The sequence below is a fragment of the Ambystoma mexicanum genome, chromosome 9 (assembly GCF_040938575.1).
Source record: "Ambystoma mexicanum isolate Mex_15411 chromosome 9, UKY_AmexF1_1, whole genome shotgun sequence".
NCBI classification, from domain to species: Eukaryota; Metazoa; Chordata; class Amphibia; order Caudata; family Ambystomatidae; genus Ambystoma; species Ambystoma mexicanum.
The window spans coordinates 799,875,451-799,898,723 of NC_090931.1; the positions used below are offsets into that span (position 1 = coordinate 799,875,451).

The window sequence follows — 23,273 nt, forward strand, 5'->3', positions numbered from 1 at the left end:
AGAACAAGATTACTGCGTATTAGCGAATGACTAAGGGGCTGATGAGTGCATATTAATGTTGGATGCGGGAAAAGCATGAGTGCATAAAGCGGATGAGTGCATAGAGCGGGTGAGTGCATAGAGCGGATGAGTGCGGGGAGCGGATGAGTTGAATGCATGGAAGCACTAGTGCATTGAGCGGATGAGTACGGGAAGCGGATGACTACGGGGAGCGGATGAGCACGGGGAGCGGATGAGCACGGGGAGCGGATGAGCACGGGGAGCGGACGAGTGAAGCGAGCGAATGAGTGCGGGAGCGGTCGAGTTGAATGCGTGGAAAGCACGAGTGCAAAGAACAGATGAGTACACAGAGCGGAGGAGTGCATCAGCATGTAACTCATCATATCACACCCCACGCTTACTCTCTTCTTTTCACCACCACTCAACTAGAACACAGAGATACTATGACACCATTCGGTATAACTGTTCTCATACCAACACCTCCCGCTCACTCCACATCACTCGAAGTAAACACTGCTGGTTACACACCCCCCAGCCAGGTGTTCTCCTCAGGCCTAACGTAGCCACAGTCGCTCTGGATAAATCCTGCCAGAACGAACACATACCCCTGATCTCAACCACCACACCTACCGCTATGAAGCAGCTACTTCACGAATACCGCACCAGCTTCACACATATCCGGTGCGCACACGCGCCGTTGACTCTCCCTACCCCCTCTACTGACCTGAACTTCGGTTCCCAACGGCGTTCAACCTACCAGTGCCTTCAGACCATACCAATGGTATATAAGGCGCTATATAAGTGCAAAATAATATAACATAACATCATATGGGGGAGAAAATGGACAAGATCCCTCAAACCACAATATAGATGTCATAACAGGACCAAGTTGTATTTCCCATTAGAATGTAAGTCACAATGACAAGGTCATTTTTGTTGAATAGTACATTATATTGTACATATAATGTGCATAACCTGACAGAATGTAAGTCTCCTACAGGAAATCATTGTACAAGTTTGAAACGATTTATCACTTGTGAGACCATGCTTTACCTAAACATCTCACAATGTAAAGTATCCTACAGGTTATCAATTTGTTATACTTGATTATTCACCATCAGAAATCTATACCAGGAAATTCTTCCCTTACCATCCCAGCTCCCTAAACCCATAACCCCATTTAACCTTCTGTCTCTGTCTAGTAACTGCGTTACTTTCCCTTCTACGGCATGGTAATTTACTCTGTGATCACGGATAACAAGCTCCTCGTGTCCAAGCGGACCACTATCAAAATCTTTTTGTTTATTACACATGAACATCTTCTGTTGTAGTTAGAACAAAAATTATTTTGTTTACATCCGTGACGTCACGTCACAACGTTATGACGTCATTACTTAGCGCTGTAATATATACGGCCATTTTGATCTTTACTAACATCACGCTACGGACGCGCAGAGAACCTCCACACTCTTGGGATCATAGCCAGAGGTAAGCAGCATTCAACCTTTGCTGACAACACCCTCCCCTTTACCCTCACTTACCTGTTCTTCTATCACTTAAGCTAACGGTAGGAAAACGTTCCTTTTCCCTAGCAAAAGGAACGCCATAAGAATGCATTGACTTACCTGGTATCTCTCACCTTAAGTTGTACACCGCACACAACGGCGATTTCTAGAACCTTACCTAGGGTAAGAACTTACTTACTCTCACTACCATCAGGCACTTTATCAGTGTTTACCAACATCCAATCTGACCTATGTATAAGCTATTTTGTCTTATAATTGTTAAACTCTCCCGGGCACAAATGCCATTAAGACCACATACTTCTATACTCCATAGCAAACTTTTGTAAGACTATTAGGGTACCATGCCCTCACACGAGACTATCCCCTTGACCAACTATGATACAGTACCTACAGATAATCCATAGCCTTTTGTTTGATGATTCCATTTCGGTTTTTAGACTAACAGTCTGCTTTGGACCGTATTTAGCTTAGACAAGTACGTTGACAAGTATTCTATTTGAGATTAGCAGAGTCAATGTTGAAAATAAGTTGAAAAAATAAGTTACAATTATTAGAATGACTAGACAGCTGTATATAGTATCACAAGAACCACTTTTTTCTATTGTTTCTTTTTGAACATAAAAATGTTACCATTGTGTATGCAAAACAGTAACAAAAAGTACTCTACTATAAATGTAATTATGTTTTTTTTAAAAAAGTGTTTTTATAGATGTGTTGCATAATGTTGAATATACCCCTGAAGAAGAGATGTTTATCTCGAAACGCGTTGGGCCTTCCATGAACTTTTGAACAATAAAAATACCTTTGAAGAAATATCCTCATCTTTGAGATCTATCATTGGAAGCTACAATATGCTTGTATGCCAGCAATCATAATTGAATGTATGAATTGAAATTTACTTCTAAGATTCCCTTGTCATTGGATCCCTGCTCTGGCCACGAGCGGGGCATCCCCCCCCTCTTTTCTCTGTTACCCACTGCTTATGGTATTTCTCAATTCTGTCCCGATACAGTGGCAGGGCCTTATAAATATACTAGGGTTGTCTATGCGCCTCACTATTCTCTACGCCTCTTAATGCGCCACGCACACTGCTGCTGTTCTTCAAAAAAGTCAGTCCGTCACCTCCTCCCTCCCACCAAAAAGTCAAAAAACCATTTCTCTAACCCACTCATCCTCCCCACAATCCCCGCCACACACTCAACTACCACCAATTATTACAAAAAACACCCCTCCGTGGGCCTCCACCCTACACAATAACACAAACAAAACAAACTAAAATAAAAACGACTATTCCAGAGCCCACTAATTTTGCAGGGCTCTTATTTATTTCATTTTTCCCCCCTCTGTTTGCTTAACATTCTCCTTAAAAAAATGCATAATACTAAAAAATAAGTAACCATACCCACAACACACCAACAATTTCACTCTCTCGCGCATTCACAATCTTCGCACTCCTCCATACACTTGTCCCCTACTTGTTAACACTTGCAAAGACTATACTCACGTGTGCGTGTTCACCCAAACTCCTCCTACAAGGGCTACCCTATAAACACTCGCCTGCACTCATCTTGGAACTCCACTCCAAAGAGCAGACAGGAATTCTGCAAAGACGGCTTATGTAAGGCCACTGGGGAATACGTGTTTTTGGAACCGATCGCTGTAGGTGGGCACTGCCCCTTTGGAGAAGCTGCCTGGACACCTCTGCAGGTACAAGAGGCGCTGGGATCACCAAGTGAAGGCACACCCTTGAACGCTCACACAGAAAGAGTACAACCCGCTGGGGGAAAAAAGGCCAAGAGATTGTTGCACGGATAATAAGCTTCAACTATACTAAAAATAGGTGTGCCAGCAAATAACTCTACTGCCCAGGAATGTTCTGAGCAAAAAGGGTGCAAGCAAAAGCTTACAGGAGACATAGCATCACTCATATACATTAAAAACCTGCTGGATTGGTGCAACACTATACATGATCTGCCTACTCCATAGGGAATGCCAGGCCATTGGCCCCAGCCCAGTCCGTCCGTTTGTCTTCCATCACGTGGGGTCAGCTGGGCTCATCGTGTCAAGGGAACCAAGGTCAAAAAGACAATTAGCTACATTACACTTACAGTGCTACTCCATCATTATACAGAGCACCTGACAAGATCATAGACTGGCACAGGGGAAGTCGAGGTCACTCGGACCTGCACACATTTCACTCATCCCAGTCGAGTCTTCCGGCTTCCACCCTTGCTTTTGAACTATAATTTATCCCTCACTGTAACTCGCATTACAAATCATGTCATTATAAAGTAAAGATAGGGTGACCATTCGCTTAGGTCTTTTATGGTTGACTGGTTTAGTCGGTGGCTTTGGGTGAGCTGAGATATCCGAATTTAGGGGTCTTGGAACTCAAGACAGTTGTAGGGACTATAACTCTTAGTTGGTTGGGCTGGGGTCAGAGGCTTGCTCTGGCCACTTTGTGATAACACGTGCAGCAAGGCACCTAGCACTGTCTCATGGCCTTGCTGGATAAATTCTCTCTCGGGATAAACAAATTGGCAACAGTTTTAGAACAAAGGAGGGTTTTTGTGGAAATTAGCAGCACAGGTCTTGCTCTCATCACCTCTTGGGCCTATTCAGATTTCTTTATCAGGTTTGCGGCCTGTGTCTAACATGACAGTGAACAGAGAGTGTGTCAGCGGAAACAAAATTCAAGTTAAAGACGTATGGCACCCCTTTTTCTAATTAGGAACTACCATTGCCTTGTCCACATATTTTTGGGGTTTTCTCTATATTGTTAAATGCGGCCATAGCCTCTGACCACCAGCCGGGTGACCCCCTTCAGCCGACTTGAGGTTCAGACAGCTTGGCAACATGAAGTTAATACTGACTGAATTTTCAGTCTGGTTTTATATTGGCACTTTGTTTCACTATGCACTTTATTCTACAACAATCTGCTGCTATTTAGAGATGAGCTCGTAACAAAATTTAAAATGTATGTTTTAACAAATGGAATTTAAATAAAATATTCATGTTTTTCAATTATTGTTTGGTCTATATGGTCTGATCTGTGATTCCGAATTTCGGGGGCCCCCTCTCTCCCCAACCCATTGCCGGTCACCACTTTAACTTGAATTTTGTTTCCGCTGACACACTCTCTGTTCACTACATTTGTTACTTCCTCTTTGTCAGCGAAGTAGAGGTTTACCCATCTTTTGTTTTGCTGTGTCTAACATGATGCCATGCAGGCCCCATACTTCTGCTCTAGCTACAAAATGGCATCTGTTTATATGCGCGCACTAAGTCTACACATCAAAACTTGGCATAATATTATGATTGTACGGGCCTATTAGCAGGCCCCCCCCCGGCACATCAGAAGTCTCCAAGTGGGACTCGGCTCACCCTAAAGCACCTAAGGGTGGTGGGATAGGGTCATTCCCTAACACCTCTATAAGACCTGCAGGGGGCCCTACGATATGCGACACAGGTAAGCTTGGAAAGCAGTTTACTAAATAATACGAGGGATTGTATGCCTCAGAATATTCGGGGGTGGATCCGATATCGATAGGTTTCTGGAGTAGCTCCCAATCCCAGGGATTTCTCGGGAAATGGCCTTTAACCTAGATTCCCCAATCACACCTGAAGAAGTGATACAAACTTTAAAAAGTAAGGTATGTAATACTCCGAGCTCTGGTGGCTTTGATGACATATTATCAAATGTGCAAGTCGTCAGTGGCTCCTTACTTAGTAAGGGTGTTCAATGAGGTGCTCTCAGGAGCTGACCTACTTGACTCAATGATGGAGACTATTATTGTGGTATCCATAAAGAGGGGAAAAGTACATCTTCCTGTTGCTCCTATAGACCAATATCATTGTTGAACAAGGATAGGATATTGGGCAAAACCCTGAGAAATAGACTTGATCCCATTGTCCCATCGCTGGTCCATGGAGATCAGGTGGGCTTTATTAGAGGGAGACAAGGCACGTGCAATATTAGAAAGAACTTGTACTTAATACACCACACTCGGCCTACCAATCTTGACGCTTGTCTGGTGGCGATTGACTCAGAAAAGGCTTTTGACAGGTGTGATGTATCCTGTGGAGTCATCACTAAAACACAGTCTAATGTCTCCTCCCATGTGGCCAGGGGAGGGTAGCCACTACCTGCTCCTAACCCTGGGGTGGTTTAAGGGGGTGGGGGGGAGAAATCACATGGGAGGAGAAGGCTAACAAGGGGAAGGGAGGACTCCACTAGGTGAGAAGCAGTATTCGGAGGATGAACATGAAATCATTCCCAGATGAATGGCATACTATCAATGTACCAATCCCTCTAATATCAATGTGAAGAGAACCAGTTATAAAACGTCAGTTAAACAAGATTAAGTTGATACCTCAGAGACCCAGGAATGAAAGATGAAAACCTTGAATTGTCACAATTCTGTCTTAATAGGAAGTCCTCCCTCTAATGTGAAATTGCAGACTCCTTCCACATGCTCCCCTTACCTTAACAACTATCAATTTATAGAACAATTACTTAATTGAAAATAACATGGAACAACTTACTGTTACACCCTTTTCTATGGACTACAGCTCCCACAATGCTAAAAGTACTGGGGGGCAGGGGGCGGCAGGGGGGAGAGAAGGAGCCTAGAAGCAATGAATACTCAGAATGGTGAATATTCAAAGGTTTGGTCCAGTCATTCCCAATTGAAAAACATGAGAAGGATATTTAAACCAGAGATGAAACCCAGCTGTGTGATAGTGAAGCAGAGGAAGAAGGTCGAGGAGCAACAGATGGCAGTGCAGGAAGATTAGCTGGGAAAGCTACCATCATCCAAGGTGCAGAGACAGCCACATAGAGAAGTCCGCTTGCAAGCAGGAGCCACCCCGAGGAGTAAAAACAAGAAAAGACTGCACAGTATGTGCAGCACAAAAAATCATAGCAAGAAACCCAGCTGAGAAAATTGGCCTCCAGAACAGCGTGTGCAGACGAGTAAGGCAGCAAAAGATCAACAGAGCGGTCGTCTCTTCCGGAGACCACTGCATCACTTACTCAAGGCTCAAAGAGGAGAGGAAGAAAGCCGACTGAAAGCAGAAGCACTGCCACAAAGTCAGGGAGCCAGGAGAAGCAGCGACAGAGAACCGGTGAATTGTCAGAAAGGTAATGCTAACCCCGGGGTGCTCTGTCTACTAAGACTGTCACAGAACTATTGATAAAACAAAGCATAACTTATTTGAATCACAGAATTCTCTCAAAAAGGGAATACAAGAGGGGAAAGTTTGTAAACCCACAGCCAGGAATCCGTCAGAAGACTTTGGGCAAACTACCAATGAAGAAAGCCTCTAACCAATACTACCCATAGACAAGAGACTACAAGAAGTTCATATTAAGACGAACACTGGGAAAAGTTCACAACCAGCATTACCATCAGCCGAGAGGTTGTGAAAACCCCTCGAAAGCAGCTAAAGAATAAAACCCCTTTTGGAAGATTGGGATAGCATCCATCTCACCCTGCCAACAGCCACGTGATTGTGAAACTAGATTAAGGCGACAAGAAGGGCGCAACTCTTGCTTTTGGGGATTTCAATTGGAGTAATCTTGTAACCAAAATTGCTGTCGATCCAAAGGCCATCGAGATGTCATTAAGAAATCCAATAATTCTAGCACATATAATTCTCAGTTTAAGGAAAATTGGAACACAAGTTGTCAAGAACCAAGAGATTGGAAGGAGAAACAGTTGTTGTTTAAACGTCCTTCAAAGAGAGATTGGTGTGCAGAATATTGGAATCAATACCATCATCAAGTTTGAAGTTAGTTGTAGGAGTTTCCTTCCTGGCAGGGTAGTATATCAGAAAAGGGTTTATAATAGTTAGTCCTGGCAGGCGAGTGGAGCAGGAAAGAAGATGATGGTTTTCTATAATTGTGGCAGAAATATATGTGGAAATAATTGTTGAATGAAGAAAATATATGTACTTTATCAATTATTAAGAAGCAGTAGAATCAATAAGACAAGTTGCTTTTTGCTATCTTGAAAAAAGTGTTTTATTTTATGAAGAAGTATTGAGAAAGAGCAACGTGCTACCTTGACAAGAAGAAGTTTTCTTTTGAAGAAAGTGTCATATGATAACAGAACAATTGCATTTGGTTTTGGAACCTGTGTTTTGGGGGAGAAAGTTAATCTTCGTTGCAAGAGACATATCGTCGTAGACATTGAGTTGTTTGGACTGTCAACCATCTGCGTTGAAACGACATTTGTTGTTTTTCTAAGAAAGACTTTGTGGTTGAAAAGTTGTTGGAACTGAACTTTGTTGAAATAGAACCATAATCTGTATATTCCTGAATTGATCTAGGGGAAGGGAATACAACCCTGTTTGCAAGGAATACTTCCAAGAACATCTAAGTTTGAATTACAAAACAGTTCTTGTTGAACCAAAAGTCAGCCATATTTTCCTTGTAGAATTTCATTGTATTTAGAGGTATTTTGGAGACCAAGTAATTGTTCTTTCGTTTTAGATTGCTAGGTAGCGACTGCTCTGTTAGGGTTAGGGAAAGTTATAAGTTTATCAGAACCCCTTTTTACTTTGAATAAATGGCAAACTTTGAGAAACTTTACCTTTGAGTCTGTCTCGCATTTCTGGCCCCTCAAACAGGGCAGAGTGGCAATACATGACCAAAGTCTTAGAAATCAAATGGGGCTTTGTGGCAATTTCTCAAAATAGATCTCCGCCTTATACAGATTGCAAGGGTGCAGGTGAACAAGTCGCTATCTTACTCTTTTGGATTATTGAGAGGGACTAGGCAGGGATATCCACCTTGCTGTATGCACCGACAATGGAGCACATAGCCATATCCATCTGATAGAATCACTTAATAAAAAGGGATCATGTGCAGAGAAGTAGACTTTAAATTGTCCTTCGACGATGACATCTTGAGCTATCTCACTGATGTGTATTCCTCTCTCTTGGAACTGCCATGTCAGATCTCTATCTAGGTTTACTTCTCAGCCCTAAAAATAAACATTGATAAATATTGTGTAATGCTGATAAGAGAGGGAGGATCAGCCCTTGACGGTAGACCAAGAATTGTGGGAATGAGATTAGAAAAAACTTGGGATTAAACATTTTGGGAGCAAACTTTGATCCATTGTCAGATAGGATCAAGTCGGATTTTAAGCAATGGAATCAGTTAGTCCAATCCTGGTACGGACTCATGACCTCAGTGAAGATGAGCGTTCTTCTGCGTTTACAGTATATCTTCACTGTAATCTGTTCATGGCAACTCTCCCAGATACCTGAAACAAACGCATCAGTAAGCAGAGTCATCTGGTAGAATAAGAAACCTAGACTGAAACAGCTACTCTTACTCTCCCAAAGGACTGTGGGGGATTCGGCCAACCGATTTATATTATCAAGCCTCCCAACTGCTAATGTTGCTAGAACATATGAGGAAGAACATACTGGACCTACCTAAAGACCGGGAAGCCCATCCCCCAAAAATAAGAGATCTACAATGGGCTTCTAATAATGAAATCGATAAAAAAAATGGAGGGACCACCTACTCAAGGAGTAGTATGGACAATGTGGAAGTAGAATAGCGCAAATACTAGGCTCTCCTCCTGGACATCTCTGATGACGTCAGTATAGGTTGCATGTCTTTTCACAGAACAATATTTTCAGTAAAAACCTTTTCACCTAATGTAGATTAATGACAATTTTCACAGAGAATCTGTACCGAATGTACCGCCACCTGCCCCCAAATCCCTGTTTTCTACCCTTTTAAACACCTCAAACATTCCCAAATTGTTCTTTTTTTTTTATTGGGGGGTCCCCCTGTTTTCCACATGTAACCCTTTACCCCACCCAAACATACATACATATATTTAGGATAAGAAAAGTTTTCAATGAAAGATTTTCCATTAAACATCTTCCACTGAAAAAAATGTCATTGAAATGACTGTATGCCGTCAGTATGGGCCCCCAATTAATCTCTCTCAACAGGGCTTTAGATAGTGCCAGAAATTGTCAGACAAAGGCTTGGAAAGGGTGGGTCAATTGTTCAAAAACGGAAAATTCCTGGAACACGAAGAATTAGGAGACACTGGGGGAATGACACCATTACCATTTTTGACTATTTTTGTCTTATCTGGATATTTACAGACCAGAAATGGCACGAGAACTTGTCTAGAGTACTAACTCAGTTTGAGAAAGTCCTAGACTATTCAGTTAATAGAAGGGTACCGTCTCAAGATTATACAAAGTACTTATCACTGCGGACATGACGGGTAGACAAACTTTCGAGAGATACTGGGTGGGACTATCCGGAAGGGACATCACAATGGAAGAATGAGCAAAGATTTAGAAGGTAGCATTTCACATGAATCTGTTCACTTACCCCCATGGAGCATAATTATAAAAGATACTGCAGAGGTGGCATTGTGATCCTTTTGAAAATGTTCCGGTACTTTCCCAATATGCCCTAGGACGTGCTGACAGGTAGGGTCTGTGTCCCATATGTGGTGGCACTGTCCGAAAATACTTCTATAGGAATGAACTCTTTAGCTGGATCAAAGATATAATAGGGGAGGGAGGGACAGCTCGAGCTACACCCGCTTCAAATGAATCACTGTGACCGGCCATCTTGTTCCTGCAGCACTCCAGGCTCTTCAGTGGCTATCCAGCACCCTTACTCAAGGACCAGCACCCATCCTTATATTCCGCCTTGATAAAAGACCTACGGAATCAAAACGCACGTTGGCTTTCCTGATGTGACCAGCACTACGTGTGCCCAGTTAACCCTTGGCAATTACTTGCCAATTAAATCAAGACTACACACACAATCAAGTGGCTTGACCTTTCATTTATCAAGATCAACTAGATGTGAGTGAACCTCTCACAGGCCCAGTGCCAATACACACAGGGTTTCAACTATCTTTCTTACCTCGACATATGGGAATCTGTGAGCTTGTCCAACTGAAACCCTGTATACGGCAGCAGAAGATAGTCCTCTCGAGAACAAGTCCAGCGCAAGGGTCCGCCGTTCCTACAAGCTCACTAACCACCAATTCCGCTTCAAGTGTTATTGAGTATTCCAGCTTGGGACAGGGAAGAATTTAGATTCCCCAGGTCATGGAAAGCTAAGCTCAGAGTGGGGAGATTGGCGAATTCCCTAAAGTGCAAAGATGCGAGTGTACCTTTGAAATCTGAGTGGAAACAAGCTACAGGATATTTTTATTACGGACAAATTACAGCAATGGTCAACGATCACATGGGTTCCTTTCCAGAGGAATGGGATTTGGAATCACGGTGACCACACTCTAGGGTCCGACTAACCATAAGAACTGTTGGATACTGGGAGGATTGATGAGAATCGCGAAACTACACTGCTTACCACCATTGGGGGTAGAACAACCTAGTAGGAAAAACTCGGTGGATCTATGTGAGGAGGTGAAGGGGGGTATTGAACTCCCCTATGTAGTCTGACTTCCTATCATACCATTGGCAAAAAGGGGGGCAATGGCATTGAGGTAATATTGAATTTTGAGGGAAGCAGCCTGTTCCGATTACATAACTACATCTATTGAGCAATAAACAATAAGGGAGGGGGCGGAATGGTTGGGAATTTGAACTTCGAAATGTTGAATTTTCATTACGATGTTTGTACGGAGAAGAAACCCTGAATTAAATGATATTGTATTAACCTGGGCCACTTTCCATGTAGTGCTTTGAAAGGTAATGTACAGTGTTTTAAAGACAAAACTATGTGGAAGATAATAGCTAAAAACAATCACCACAAGCAGCTAATCTACCAGATGGATTGAATCAGCAACTAATGCACATAAATGTTCACCAATAGCCATGAGCTTCTATACACCACCGTTAGAGTAAAAATAAAAATTCTAGAATATAGAATATCACGATTAGTTTCACACTTGTACTTGGAAGTCCCAGTTATTTCCTCTAGAACAGTTTGAGGATTTTCTCTACAGCCATTTAAAAAATAAAATAAAAAATAAAAAATACACACACACCACACACAAAAATCTCGGCTGGATTCAAATCACCGAACCTGGCATACAACCAAAGCCCCAAATCTTCTTGATGTTTTTAATCCATTTTATGTTTCAAAAGTCCTAAAACTAGGTGCAGTAGCTCCACTGCACAAAGTGTTCTTGGAGCTCAAAGATCCAGACTACAGCAGGCTCATATCCAGCTACCCATGCACTAAATTACTTGAAGAGTAGCCAGTCCATTAAAGTAATTTCTTGAAACCTAATAAAGCTTCAATAGCCATGAGCCTGGTATTAAATCTTGGTTGGGAGATGGTGCAAAAGCTAGTTTCTGTCCTTTATGACCTGAGGATGTTGCCCGTTATCAGTGGAGTTGTCACGGTCCTATTCTACTCACTATCAGCATAACCGGAAACTGTTGAACAAAGCATCTTATTCAGCCACTGCTAGACAGGATAAAATGGTATCTAACCAGAGGAAAACAGTCTAGTTTCCACCATTTACCTGCATCCATTTTCTTCCAGTATACTAAAGTTCTGGATACCCATGGTGGGGGCTCACTAGACACTCCACAGACAAGACTAGGTACACCCATACTACTACAGTGAGGATTTGGCACAGCATAAAAATATAGTAACATAATATGTTCACCAGCAACTGAAGAGTGTAGTCCTTCCTTAGTGTTCACTAGGAAGATTGCATGTAAAAGATGGCCACTGTATTTTCTTGCCGGCTAGTATTTAATTGAAAAGTATAGTCCTTTCTTAGTGTTTACTAGGAAGTGGTGAGCGTTTTGCTGCACTTGGTGAAAACACATGCTGGTGCTGCACGGTCTTCTTTCAAACCCTGCGAGTCATTAGCGAGGAGTTTGTTTCTCCTAATCTAGAGGTGAGCATGTTGTTCTTGAACTTTAGTAGCTACATTACTTTTAGTGATGTCGGTGGCTATTATCCCTTTTCCGTAGTTTTTTACTTACTGAACATTGAGGTGTTGTGTACTATCTCCCACTACTTGGTCATGTTCAGCATGTTTTTACACATTTAATGGCTGTGAAGTCCGCTGGTGTATGACACTACTGTTTGGAAGCATGAGCTCTAATGCACGACCTAGGCTGGGCTTGAAATGGTTTCTTTTCTTCCCTTTTTTTTTACACATTTGGGAGCCGTGGTGTATCGGTGCATTTTAATGCTCTTTGAGATGGTTGGTGACCGCCCTTCTTATATTACAGATTGGTTCTGCGTCCTCTTTTGTAATCATCTGCAGACTTGGTTGTCATTACAAGGGATTTCCTCCCCTTGCCCCACGTTGTGGGTGGCTTCACTTGCGTGAAGGTCATTTTTATTTAATATATCCTGAACAATTCATGACTGTTGTCCTGTAGTGATATGTGGCTCATTGGTAGTGTGATGTGTCCTTTCTAGGTGTGACGATATTTTCGGCGGATTGAGACGCCTTTTGAAGTATCTTAGTTTTTCAATGAAGAAAAATTAGCCTGTCATTTACAGACGTGCGTTGAAGATTCACCACATTAAGGTAAATCTAATTGGTTTAATTTCTAAACCTTTTTGTGGAATTGTTCTCTTGACTGAGTCAACTCCACTTTTACATTTGGTAATACCCCCTCCCCTGGGGATCTGATTAGTTTCCTGTTTCCCTTCTTTGCAGGCTGGTTGCCTGAAACTACCCATTCAACACGGTGTTGAGAAGAATAGTGGATGTTTTAAAGGTTCCCCTGAAGAATGTTCGCCCGAAAGGGGCTTTAAAGAACAGAAACATGTTGGGATTATATGTTGTTTTAGTGACACATTTAGGTTTTTTCTATGTACTGTGATATGTGATTTTGTCTGTGTCCATTTGTAAGTGGTTTATTTGAAATTTAGCTTTTTAGATTTTGTAGGTTTTAGTGGTAGTTTTGTACACTGTGTTAGGTGTGGGTAGTATCTTATGTTTTAATTTAAATATTCTGTATTAAACAAAAATGTTTTTTGAAATTTGGAATGTTGCACGCAGTCTATGTTGTCAAGACCTGTAGTGCCGGAGAATCTGTCAGAGGTGTCTAATCGTTGGGGGAGAAGGAGGGGTGGAAGTAGAGAAAGTTTACCATCTTATCCTTTTTTTATAATATAATCTATGTTCCTATTGGTGGAGTAAGATGTGGTACATATAAATAGGATCCTGTGTACCTATTTGATTACACACCAGCAACTTGCAGCATTCACCAAAACAACATCACCCCAGTCTCGCTCAGTGTTTATCTACAGTCATTGGCTCATCCCCATCTGCTCCCACGACCCCATTTTACATGAAACGTAAAAAACCACATAGGTCTTGACGTATTGGTAACCTGGGTGCTGCTGAAGATCTGCATGTTGACAATAAGATTAATACAAAATAATACAGATATCATAAACATGGGAGGTGATGCCCCTAGTTTGGTAACATGTCATGTGAGGACCCTCATCTTTCTCAATAAAAAGGCAATTCTGTTCCCTTTTTATCTCCAAAGGAGAAGTGTAAAAACAATTTCCCAAAAAAAGTGGGGAGGACGACGGCCATGCCATATTTTTATCATGAAAGCCAACGTTTCCGTATAAATAAATTAGCCCTTCCTTTGTAGAACTGTTTACCACTGAGGTTTCCGCTTTTGACTAAACATATAGAATTTTGCATACAATGGACAAAAAAAAAATGTGTTTGAAAGTTTTGTGTGATTACCTCAGAAAAAGAAACTGTAGAAATTAGATCCAAACTCTCATGCCCACCTGCAACCAAGAGCGGCTCGGAAGCTCTTAACAAATATTTAGCTCCTTCCTAAATCAGGCACAGTGACACCTGAGAATGTGCAAGCACTGATAACTTTCCTTTGGGCCTTGGGGACATAAGTAACAGACCGATTTGAAAACTATATTTTCTTGCAAACAATTTTGGAGTTGGTCATCACCAAACACCAAGGAGCATGATCTTTTCAACCCCACCCAGTCAGGATTTTGGAACGGTCAAAGCGCAGAGCTAAACTTCACCACTATCTTTGGCCAAATTTGGAAAGCGGTAGATAGTGTCTGAGCCTGCTGGACCACTCAGCATTTTATACCACCAACTACCTAATCCGCCTAGACTGTCTAATTAAAAATGAGTGGAGGTAGGCTTGTTTACATCATTTTCCAAACCACTGAACTGTGGAGTACCACAAGACTCTGTGCCATCACCATCTCACTTCAGTCGCACTCTAGCTAAACTAATTTGTCTAAGTGTCCACCTTTTCCTTAATTGTGCAGATACCATCCAAATTTCTTTTTTTTTTTTTTTTTTTTATATTAGCACTTTGGTTTACACTAAAAAGGAAAACCTTTGGCTATTCCAACAAAATGAAAAACAAAACTAAACAAAATCAATATAATCATTCAATTAATAAGAAGCAAAGAAAGTGTTATAAAAACAAACAGAAATGAAACAAAAAATGTAGAAGTGAGAGTTAACAGAAAAAAATCAGAAAATTTACACTTAGTATCTACAGTTCTGTAAAATACGCTAAAATCTTAATAAAAATGTTGTACAAGAATCAGCATGGTTTCCTTGCTCTTCCTGTTCTTTTAATTTAAGCAATACTTATAACTGATAGTGTTCGCTATACCTCGGAACCTTGTCGTCAACCTGTGTTTGAATCTTCTCCCTCGATTTTCTCAAAGATAACCAGCATAAATTTTGTTACCGCAAGTTTATTTGAAATCTTGTCTCCTTCCAGCAAGTGTGTCCACCAAAGGTCAATTTCCTTAAATCTGTAATCCTGCCAGATATGACCTAAATAGGTCTGTCTTTCCCCTCTCAAGGTTGGGCATTCCAGCAACAGGTGTTTCAGGGATTCCACCGTCTTTGCATTTTTGCATAGTCTACAGTCCTTTGGTTCTTCTTTTCTCCTCTTTCTGTAGTGGTTAGTTCTACTTGGCCAGAGATTGAGGCGTAGTTTTAGAAAGCCCATTCTCAAAAACCAATTAGGGAATAATGTTAGATATTTTGGTAGCCTGTTCAGTTTTCGTGGAACTGCCCAGAAATCTTCGTACCCTTGATATTTGTAAAGGTCTTCCAATGTTTCAATCCAGTCTCTAGTGTACATTTTTTTTTTCACTTGGTCCGGGTTGCTTAGTAGAGACTCTTCCGTTTCGTTCAGCTTACAGAGAATTATCTGACATGTATTGGACCATTCGGATAGTATCGGTTCCAACCTCTCAGCCATTGCTTTTTCTATAGCTGCGAAACCACCCTTTGTCGATGGTTCCAGGCATTTCCTGAAGAAGGACATTATCTTCCACTCTGCGATGACTTTTAATGAGGATAGTGCCAGTTCTCTTCGAATTAGTTGAATTGGGAAAGATTTTGGCAGTCTCAAGGTTGTTCTCCAGAATATGCCTTCTAGACGGGACCATATATTGGCATCCAAAAAAAGCGTCCCGTCAAGTTTCTAAGTTGGTTTCTCAGATCTAGACATCTTGGGGCTTCATTTCTGTCAGTGTTGACACAGACCCCCAGGTTCGTAAAGTTGGACACTTCCGTTATCTTTTTGTTGTTTAGATACCATTGAGCGCGTTTTGTTTTTTTCCCCTTTTTAGTATTGGCGAATGTCAAAATTCTGGATTTTTCCGTGTTGATGGTCATTTTATTTTTGGCTACATATGATTCTAAGGCTCTTAGTTGGTGTTGAAGGCCCATTGGAGTCTGATCAATTAGAACTATGCATAAATTTATCTTCCAATTGATACATTAGCGAGTTTTGCAGGAAAGATTCTCGAGTCTGCAAAGGCATCTTCCATGTCTGAGGAATACAGGTTGTATAATTCTGGTGCCAAAGGGCAACCTTGCTTGAGCCCGATTGTCATGGGGATTGTCTCAGACAGGAGGCCAGCTTTATTTAGCCTCACTTTGATAGAAGTATTTGTATGTAGCTCCTTTATATTGTAGAGGACTTCCGGGCAGTGCCATTTTTTTAATTTTCTCCACATCTCCTCTCCATCTACTGTATCAAAGGCCTTAGATAGGTCTATAAAGGCCACAAAGAATTTTGCCCCTTTGTTTCTAAGGGTTCATGCTTTCAGTAGATTTAAGATAAAGATGTTTAATGGAGTGCCTTGTCCCTTTACGAAACCCGATTGCCATTCGTCTTTGTGGCCAGCTCGTGTTGCCCATTTAGTCAAAGCTTTTAGCAATATGGTGGCGAAGATTTTCCCTGCCACGTCTAATAGGGCGATGGGCCTAATTTTCTCGATCTGTTCTTAGGCCCTTTTTGAAAATTGGCACCACAACACTCGTCTTCCATGAATTTGGTATTCTTCCTGATTTCAAGATATATTTGAACAATTGGTGTGTAAGATTTCTGCCCATTCTAATGGGTCCTTTTTCAAGCCTTCCTTTGTCAAACCGTCGGGTCCTGGTGTTCTTGAATTCTTTAATTTTTTGATGAGCTCTTCTAAGGTCGAAGTGTCTATGTCCAGCAAGCTTTTATCTATTCTAGCTGGAATCCATGTGCTTGTTAAAGGTTCGAATAACGGTTGTCTTTGTTTGTAATGTGATTGCCTTTTTTTCCCCAGGAACTGGGTTGGATATTAAAGCGCCTTGCAGCGTCTCCTTACTGTTTATCAAGGCCCACGTCTCTGCGGTATTTCTCTTGCAGATCGTGTTTATCTTTGACTGCGAATCGTGATTTAGCATCGATTTCTTATGCATCTTTATCCAATTGTGAAAAATGTGTTTTAATTTCCGTATTTCCACGGTTTTATTCGCCTCTTTTGATTGCTTTAGCTGTTTCTTAAAGTTCTTTTCTTCACTACCACAGCTCGATCATATACGTGGCGGTGAGAGATTATTGGTTTTGAGCTACCTGACTTGCTTGTGATGTAAAAAATGTTTAACAATGGGACGTGATCGATGACCTGGAGAACAGCCTGCAACTGTAGTTCGTTTATCTTCGTCGACAAATTTCCATTCAACGTTGGCATCGCAGGATTCATGCTTAGTCCGTTTCTGCCCGAGTTGATTTCCAGGTTAAATGGATACATTTCCGTTTCCTTTTTCACAGAAAGACTTGAGCATGTAAGTTTGACCGGGTTATGGTCACTCGACTGCATGGTTCCTACCTCAAGTTTTTGGATAAATATTGAGAAGTTAGATGAGATTGTGATGTAGTCTAGGGTGGCTTTCGATTTCTGGCCTCTCCACGTCAGTTTCCCCGGGATATCACCTGGCGTGATTCCATTTAAAATTATACAATCCCTAAATTGAAGGGTGGACCTCCACTTGACTCCTCTTTTTTGTTTCGTTGTCGCCATTTTTGGTACGTTTTGAAATGCATTGTTGTTTTCATCAAAGCAGGTGCAGTTGAGATCACCCACCATTATTATCCAAGCGTCATGCCATTTGTCTTTCAGGTTGTCAATTGCAGTTACAACATCCTTCGGGAGTGATTTGTTTGCTTTGGCTCCCGGCGTCCAGTATATGTTGATCAGAAATACATGCTGTGATTGATGATCACCTGGGATCGCTGGTATTTCCACGACTAGGATTTGAATGTATGGTGACAAGTTCATTGAATGGATCACGTTCCAATTTAGTTCTGCTTTTATTGCTATCAGCAAGCCCGCCATTGGTCTTCCTTTTTCCCCTTTCTTTGCTGGGTTTATGTTTACTGAATAGCCTTCAATCACGAGAATTTCTCTCAACCAAGTTTCTTGCAGACATAAAATATCTGGCATTTTTTTTCAAATTCGTTTTTTGTTAGAAGGTGGTTGAATCCCCTTGTATTACATGTAATAGGAGTCCAGGTATCCTTTCGGCTTTCTTTTCGGCATTATAGGGGCTTCATTTTACCAGCTGCTAGTTTAGCCAGCCATTCCCATCTCTCCTTTTCTCCGTTCTGGTTTTGAGTTTCTTGGGATTGTTTCATGGTTTTTTTGTGTGTGTCGTAGGCCGCTTGAAATTGGGCTTTCTTTGAAATAATTTCTTGTTCGAGTACATCCGGTTCCACTTCTTTGTTATTTTTTTCAGTTATCTTGAATCCCATGCTCCATATGGCCCTCTCTTCTGATAGTAATAACTGGTGGATGACTTGTGAGCAAGTTGAAACCCGTATTCTGTCCATATACATTTTGTCGGGAAATTCAATCAGGGATATATCACTAGAGCTAATTAATCTCAATGTTGGTACGTGATGGAACAATCTTAGCACGTTTGCCCAGTTTAAAATTAGTCCGTGTATGTACTAGTCTTTCCAGGAGGAGTCCCCTGCCCTTCTTTTCAGGGTTTAGCCTTTGTTTTGGTAATCTCAGGGGACTGATCAAGAATTTTTCGTTTCCCACGTTATGATTGCTTTATTCTATGTTGCAATCCGTGACCTTCAGTCTAAGCGGAGCACTGTTTTGGCTTTCCGGCTTCACTGTTGGAATTTTAGCCGGAGTACTTGCTCCTCCCATCACCGTTGTTTTTAGTTTTTTCTTTTGTCCGCCATCTGTGTTATTACAGACTGGCTTGTTTACAGATCCGGACTCGTTTGTACTACATTTCTTATTTGCTGTTTCGGATTTATGAGAGTTTTGATCGTATATCAAGTTTCTTTCCTGCAATGTTTTTGGTTTAGGGTGTTCTGATTGTTCTGTCTCTGATTGCTCTTCGTTTGCTTGTTCGATTTCATCTTCTTCCGAGTCACTAGAGGTCAGATCGTTTTCATCTGAGATTGAGTACGTGGACAGGTTCATTAGCTCCAGCTCCGAATTGTCGATTGTTGCTGCCTCTTCGTCCTCTTGACTCGTTTACACCTGCGTGTTAGCCTTTTTCAGAATACTGGTATTTTGGTTGACTTTAGTTGTCGCTGTTTCCTTTGGCACAGTCAAACATTAAAAAAATGTTTTGCTTTTGTTCATTTCCTTAACCTTTTTGTTTTTTAACTAACTGCACGGTTTGTGTAGGTCTGACTTTCTGTTCGGTAATGGTGGTTTTTGCCTTTGACCGAACCAAGGCATTCACCACCTTCTGGTTTGCGTTCTTTTTTTTAAAGATTTCACACAGTTTCGGATTATGATTATCAACCTTAGGCAATTCATTTTCCCTTACTGGTTGAGAAGTGTCCAATGTTATTTGTTGTGCTTGTTGTCCTGTCTTAGTGTTTTGTTTTGCTTTTTCTTGTGGATCATTATTCGGCCGAGTACTGGACTTGGTCACGTGAGTGTCATTTGGTGTCTCCCTTTCCTGTAGTTCGTTAGGTGGGAGAGCCTTAGAAATGTTTGGTGTTGGGTCACTATCTTTGTTTTTTTGCTCGCTGACATTCACCGTCGACGGCAGGGCTTCATTGATCCGTCCTTCCACCGAAGATGTTGTTGGGTGCTCAATCAAATTTTTTGGCCCTTCTGAATTCTTCTCTTCGATGGCTTTTTGAAGGTACTCTTCTGGTGGCCCTTTATTGGATTTTTTCTCTGTTTGTGGTTGTTCTTTCACTAGTTCCTTTAATTGTAGAGCGGAAAAATCAGGACCTCCTAATGAATCTTTTCTGGGGTTTTCCACCGATTTTCCCTCTCTTTCACTATAGGTTCTAGTATGGTGTGCAACATATCAGATTCTTTGCTCGACATTTTGCATGTTCTTTTGTATGGCCGTTATGAATCCTTCAATAAAGATTGTCTTTGAGTGTACCATTGCTAGTAAAGTAGTATGGTCTTTTAAAGGTGTCTGTGGTGACTTTGTGTAGTTTCATATAAGGGGCCAAAATTGCTGCCATTGTAGTGATCATCAGGAAGTGGTCCTTTTCTAATTTTTCTCCCATTGGCCCAGACTTAGAATCCGACTCCCCCAGTGTCTGAGGAGGCTCTGTTGTTGAGGGTGACCCTATCAATTCTAGCTCCTGCCAGTTGTCTGTTTGATTTAAATGATTTTTCGTTCCCCATTCCATAGTTTGTGTTGCCAACTCTGTAGTCAGAGAGTCTTTGTCCATTAAAGCTGAGTTTTCCAACATTAACGCATCAGGGATTTCGTTTAGCGTAGTGCTTTTGAGGGGCTTTTTTTGGGTGTGTGGTTGCAAATTCCTCTACCCCAATTTAATAGAGATTGTTTCCCAAAGAAATGGTTGTTTCTATATTGGGCGTCTCCGGAGGACAATGTTCGAGGTTTCCATATTTTTTTTTTCTAAGTCTGTGTATCTGATGAAGTCCATTCGAATTGATTTGGGAGTTGTTATTCTGTCATTTGTTGCACTAGGAATCCCATTTAGTGCTTTGTCAGACTGTTTGCCCGGGGCATTTGGTTCTATCCTTGGGTTTTCTTCAGTTAGTTGATTTGGTTCACCTTCCTTGGGTGTATTTTCAGTTGGCTCATTTAGCTTTGCTTCTGGTGTGATTGATGGATTACCTAGCGCACCTTCCTTTGGATAGTTGACCATCTTTGTTAATTCTGACTCTTGTTTGTCTATTTCAGGTACTTCATTTGGCTTCGTTAAGATGGCTCCCTTCCTTCTCTTCAAATCGGCATTACTTTCCTGTGTCTGTAGTAGTTGCTCGATCTCAGTCGTGTTATCTGTGGGCTTGGTTGTGTAATTGTCCGTACCAAGGTTTCTCCCTTCCTTCACGGGTTTTTGAAGTGTGTCCTCCTGTGCCATGCTCGACTCAGTTTGCTTACCTATCTTCACCTCTATCGTGAACGGAGGAGCTACTCCCCCCTGGTTGGGGTCTTTATTTTCAGAGCTCAAATTCATGATTTGCACAACTTGAGCAGCTTCGTTGTGATGGGGTATTACGATGTCTTCAATGTACTCCTTTGTTGGTAGTGGGTCCCCTTGCGTAGCAACCGGTATTGGATCTATGTTTGGCTGCTGTGTGGTCATGTGTTTGTTGCGACTGCTCGTCAGTGCGAGACCTTTAACTGGAGTTGTCATTTCAGGCCGTTTGTGCTTTAATTATTGTGTTACTTTCTAATTTCCGTTACAATTTCTCTAAATCGTTTAAGGGACAGACTCCAGTTGGTCGACAAGTATATAAAATTTGATTAGCACCTTTTGTGAATTTGCTACCTTTATATCTTACTTGTAACTATAGCGTCGGTAGGCGGAATCAAAGGGGTCAAGCCCCAACAGTCTCTCTTTTCCACGTTCCAATTCCAATAATATCAAGTGGATCGATCGTGTTATCAGTACTTAGCTTAGATTTCCTGCAGCAATCAAACTTACAGGGTCAATCACACCCGATTCCCTTTATGGGTACTCACGTTTGTTGCAGATGGGTATATCTGGGCGATTTTTAATCTTCTGGGCGAAACGGAGCGTCCTGCCGTCCAGCTAAACAGCCCAAACAGCAGTGCCCTTGTCCCCGCAGTGGGCTTAACGCCGCAAGGGTGCTGGTGAGTGTTTTTGAATGCCGCACTTCCAGGGTGGGTGTGGCCTGGCGGGAGGGTCCGCAAACAGGAATACCAGGCACAGCATTGAAAGGAAAATGCAGCGTTTAAGGTCTGCGCCGCAGACAGGTCCAGTAGTCCAAATATTTATCAAGTTGTCAGGCAACCGGGAGTTGTGTAGCCAACAAACTGAGGAGTGTTTCCTCCAAGAAATGCTGGATGAACAACAACTCCTTGAAACGTAAACCAAGTAAGAGGGAAGGCGCCTTCATAACGCGGTCAGTACTGTGTGGAACACAATGTTCTAGTTGGTATTTAGCCAATACCCTTGGCCCTCAAACACAGGTTTATGGCTTACCAGTACCGCTGCAAAACTAACAAGATCATCTGGCTCTTAGGAAGAAACTCCAGACCCAACTATTAAGAAAAGAAGAGTTAAGATGGTCAGATTTGGTGCTAAAAATCCATTGTCAGGTCAAAGAGCAAAATTCAGCATTATTTTGCATTATGCCCTTTAGTGAATAACTTCTACCATTTACCCAGATACTAATTAAAAACAGTGAATTTCCTACTGCAGACCCCTAAAAAACGCAAAACCCATTTTTTCATTAATGTCATACTTTGAGTTCCCACTTTACTATTTTTAGGGTGATCTTGCGAGTACTACAGCATTCGGTAAATTACTTAAATAGTTTATTCTGCACGCTATCCAACAAAAGAAATTGATCCCATGCTACACAAGAAAGACAAAAAGGAGGTGCGCTGGTCAACAAATGGGCACATATGCTAGCCCCAAAGCAGAGGGTACAAGAAATACATTTAATGGGCACACCTTATTGCGGATCTTGTCCTGCTCTTCTGAAGACTTGCAACTTGACACCGTTTCTGCCCACTCCAGCCGTTCCTCTGCACTCCTCTCCACCAAACTGTCAAAGACCTGGAAATAGAGCCAAGCCAAATCTTCGGCCAACTGCAGCTTCCCACATGCAATGTGCCTCCACATAGGCCAGTACAGGCGCGGGTAGCATCCCTCACTGGCCCGGGTTCGGACATACGTTGACATCTTCCGCAAATAATGCAAACTTAACTTGGATGGAGGGGGCAGTTGAAGGGCTCCCACCAGGAATGGTTCGGTCTTTGGCCATAGCTGGACATTCAATGGATCCATTTGAGCGGTTCCCGAGATGCTCAATCATCGAAGTATCAGATATAAGTCTTCCTTGACCTGGAACAGTTAAAAAGATAAAAGGATTACCTAGTTTTACCAGAAGCTAAACCAAAATGACAAGTACGAGGTGGTAAACATACTATATTCTGTGTTATGGTTTATTGCAAACCTTTCACATAGATTTCATAAAAATATAAAATATGAAAGAACATTAAAGAAAGAAAAACGTGT

General features: G+C 41.7%; 1 protein-coding gene across 3 annotated transcripts in view; it reads right to left on the reverse strand.

The window, feature by feature from the left end:
• TBCCD1 (TBCC domain containing 1) overlaps window positions 1-23,273 on the reverse strand; it is a 522,773-nt gene that overhangs the window by 494,017 nt on the left and 5,483 nt on the right. For all 3 annotated transcript variants that reach the window (XM_069615765.1, XM_069615764.1, XM_069615763.1), the window contains exon 2: window positions 22,707-23,099. In XM_069615765.1, the coding sequence (XP_069471866.1) occupies window positions 22,707-23,042 (336 nt within the window). In that variant the 5' untranslated portion in view covers window positions 23,043-23,099. The remainder of the gene's footprint in view (window positions 1-22,706; window positions 23,100-23,273) is intronic.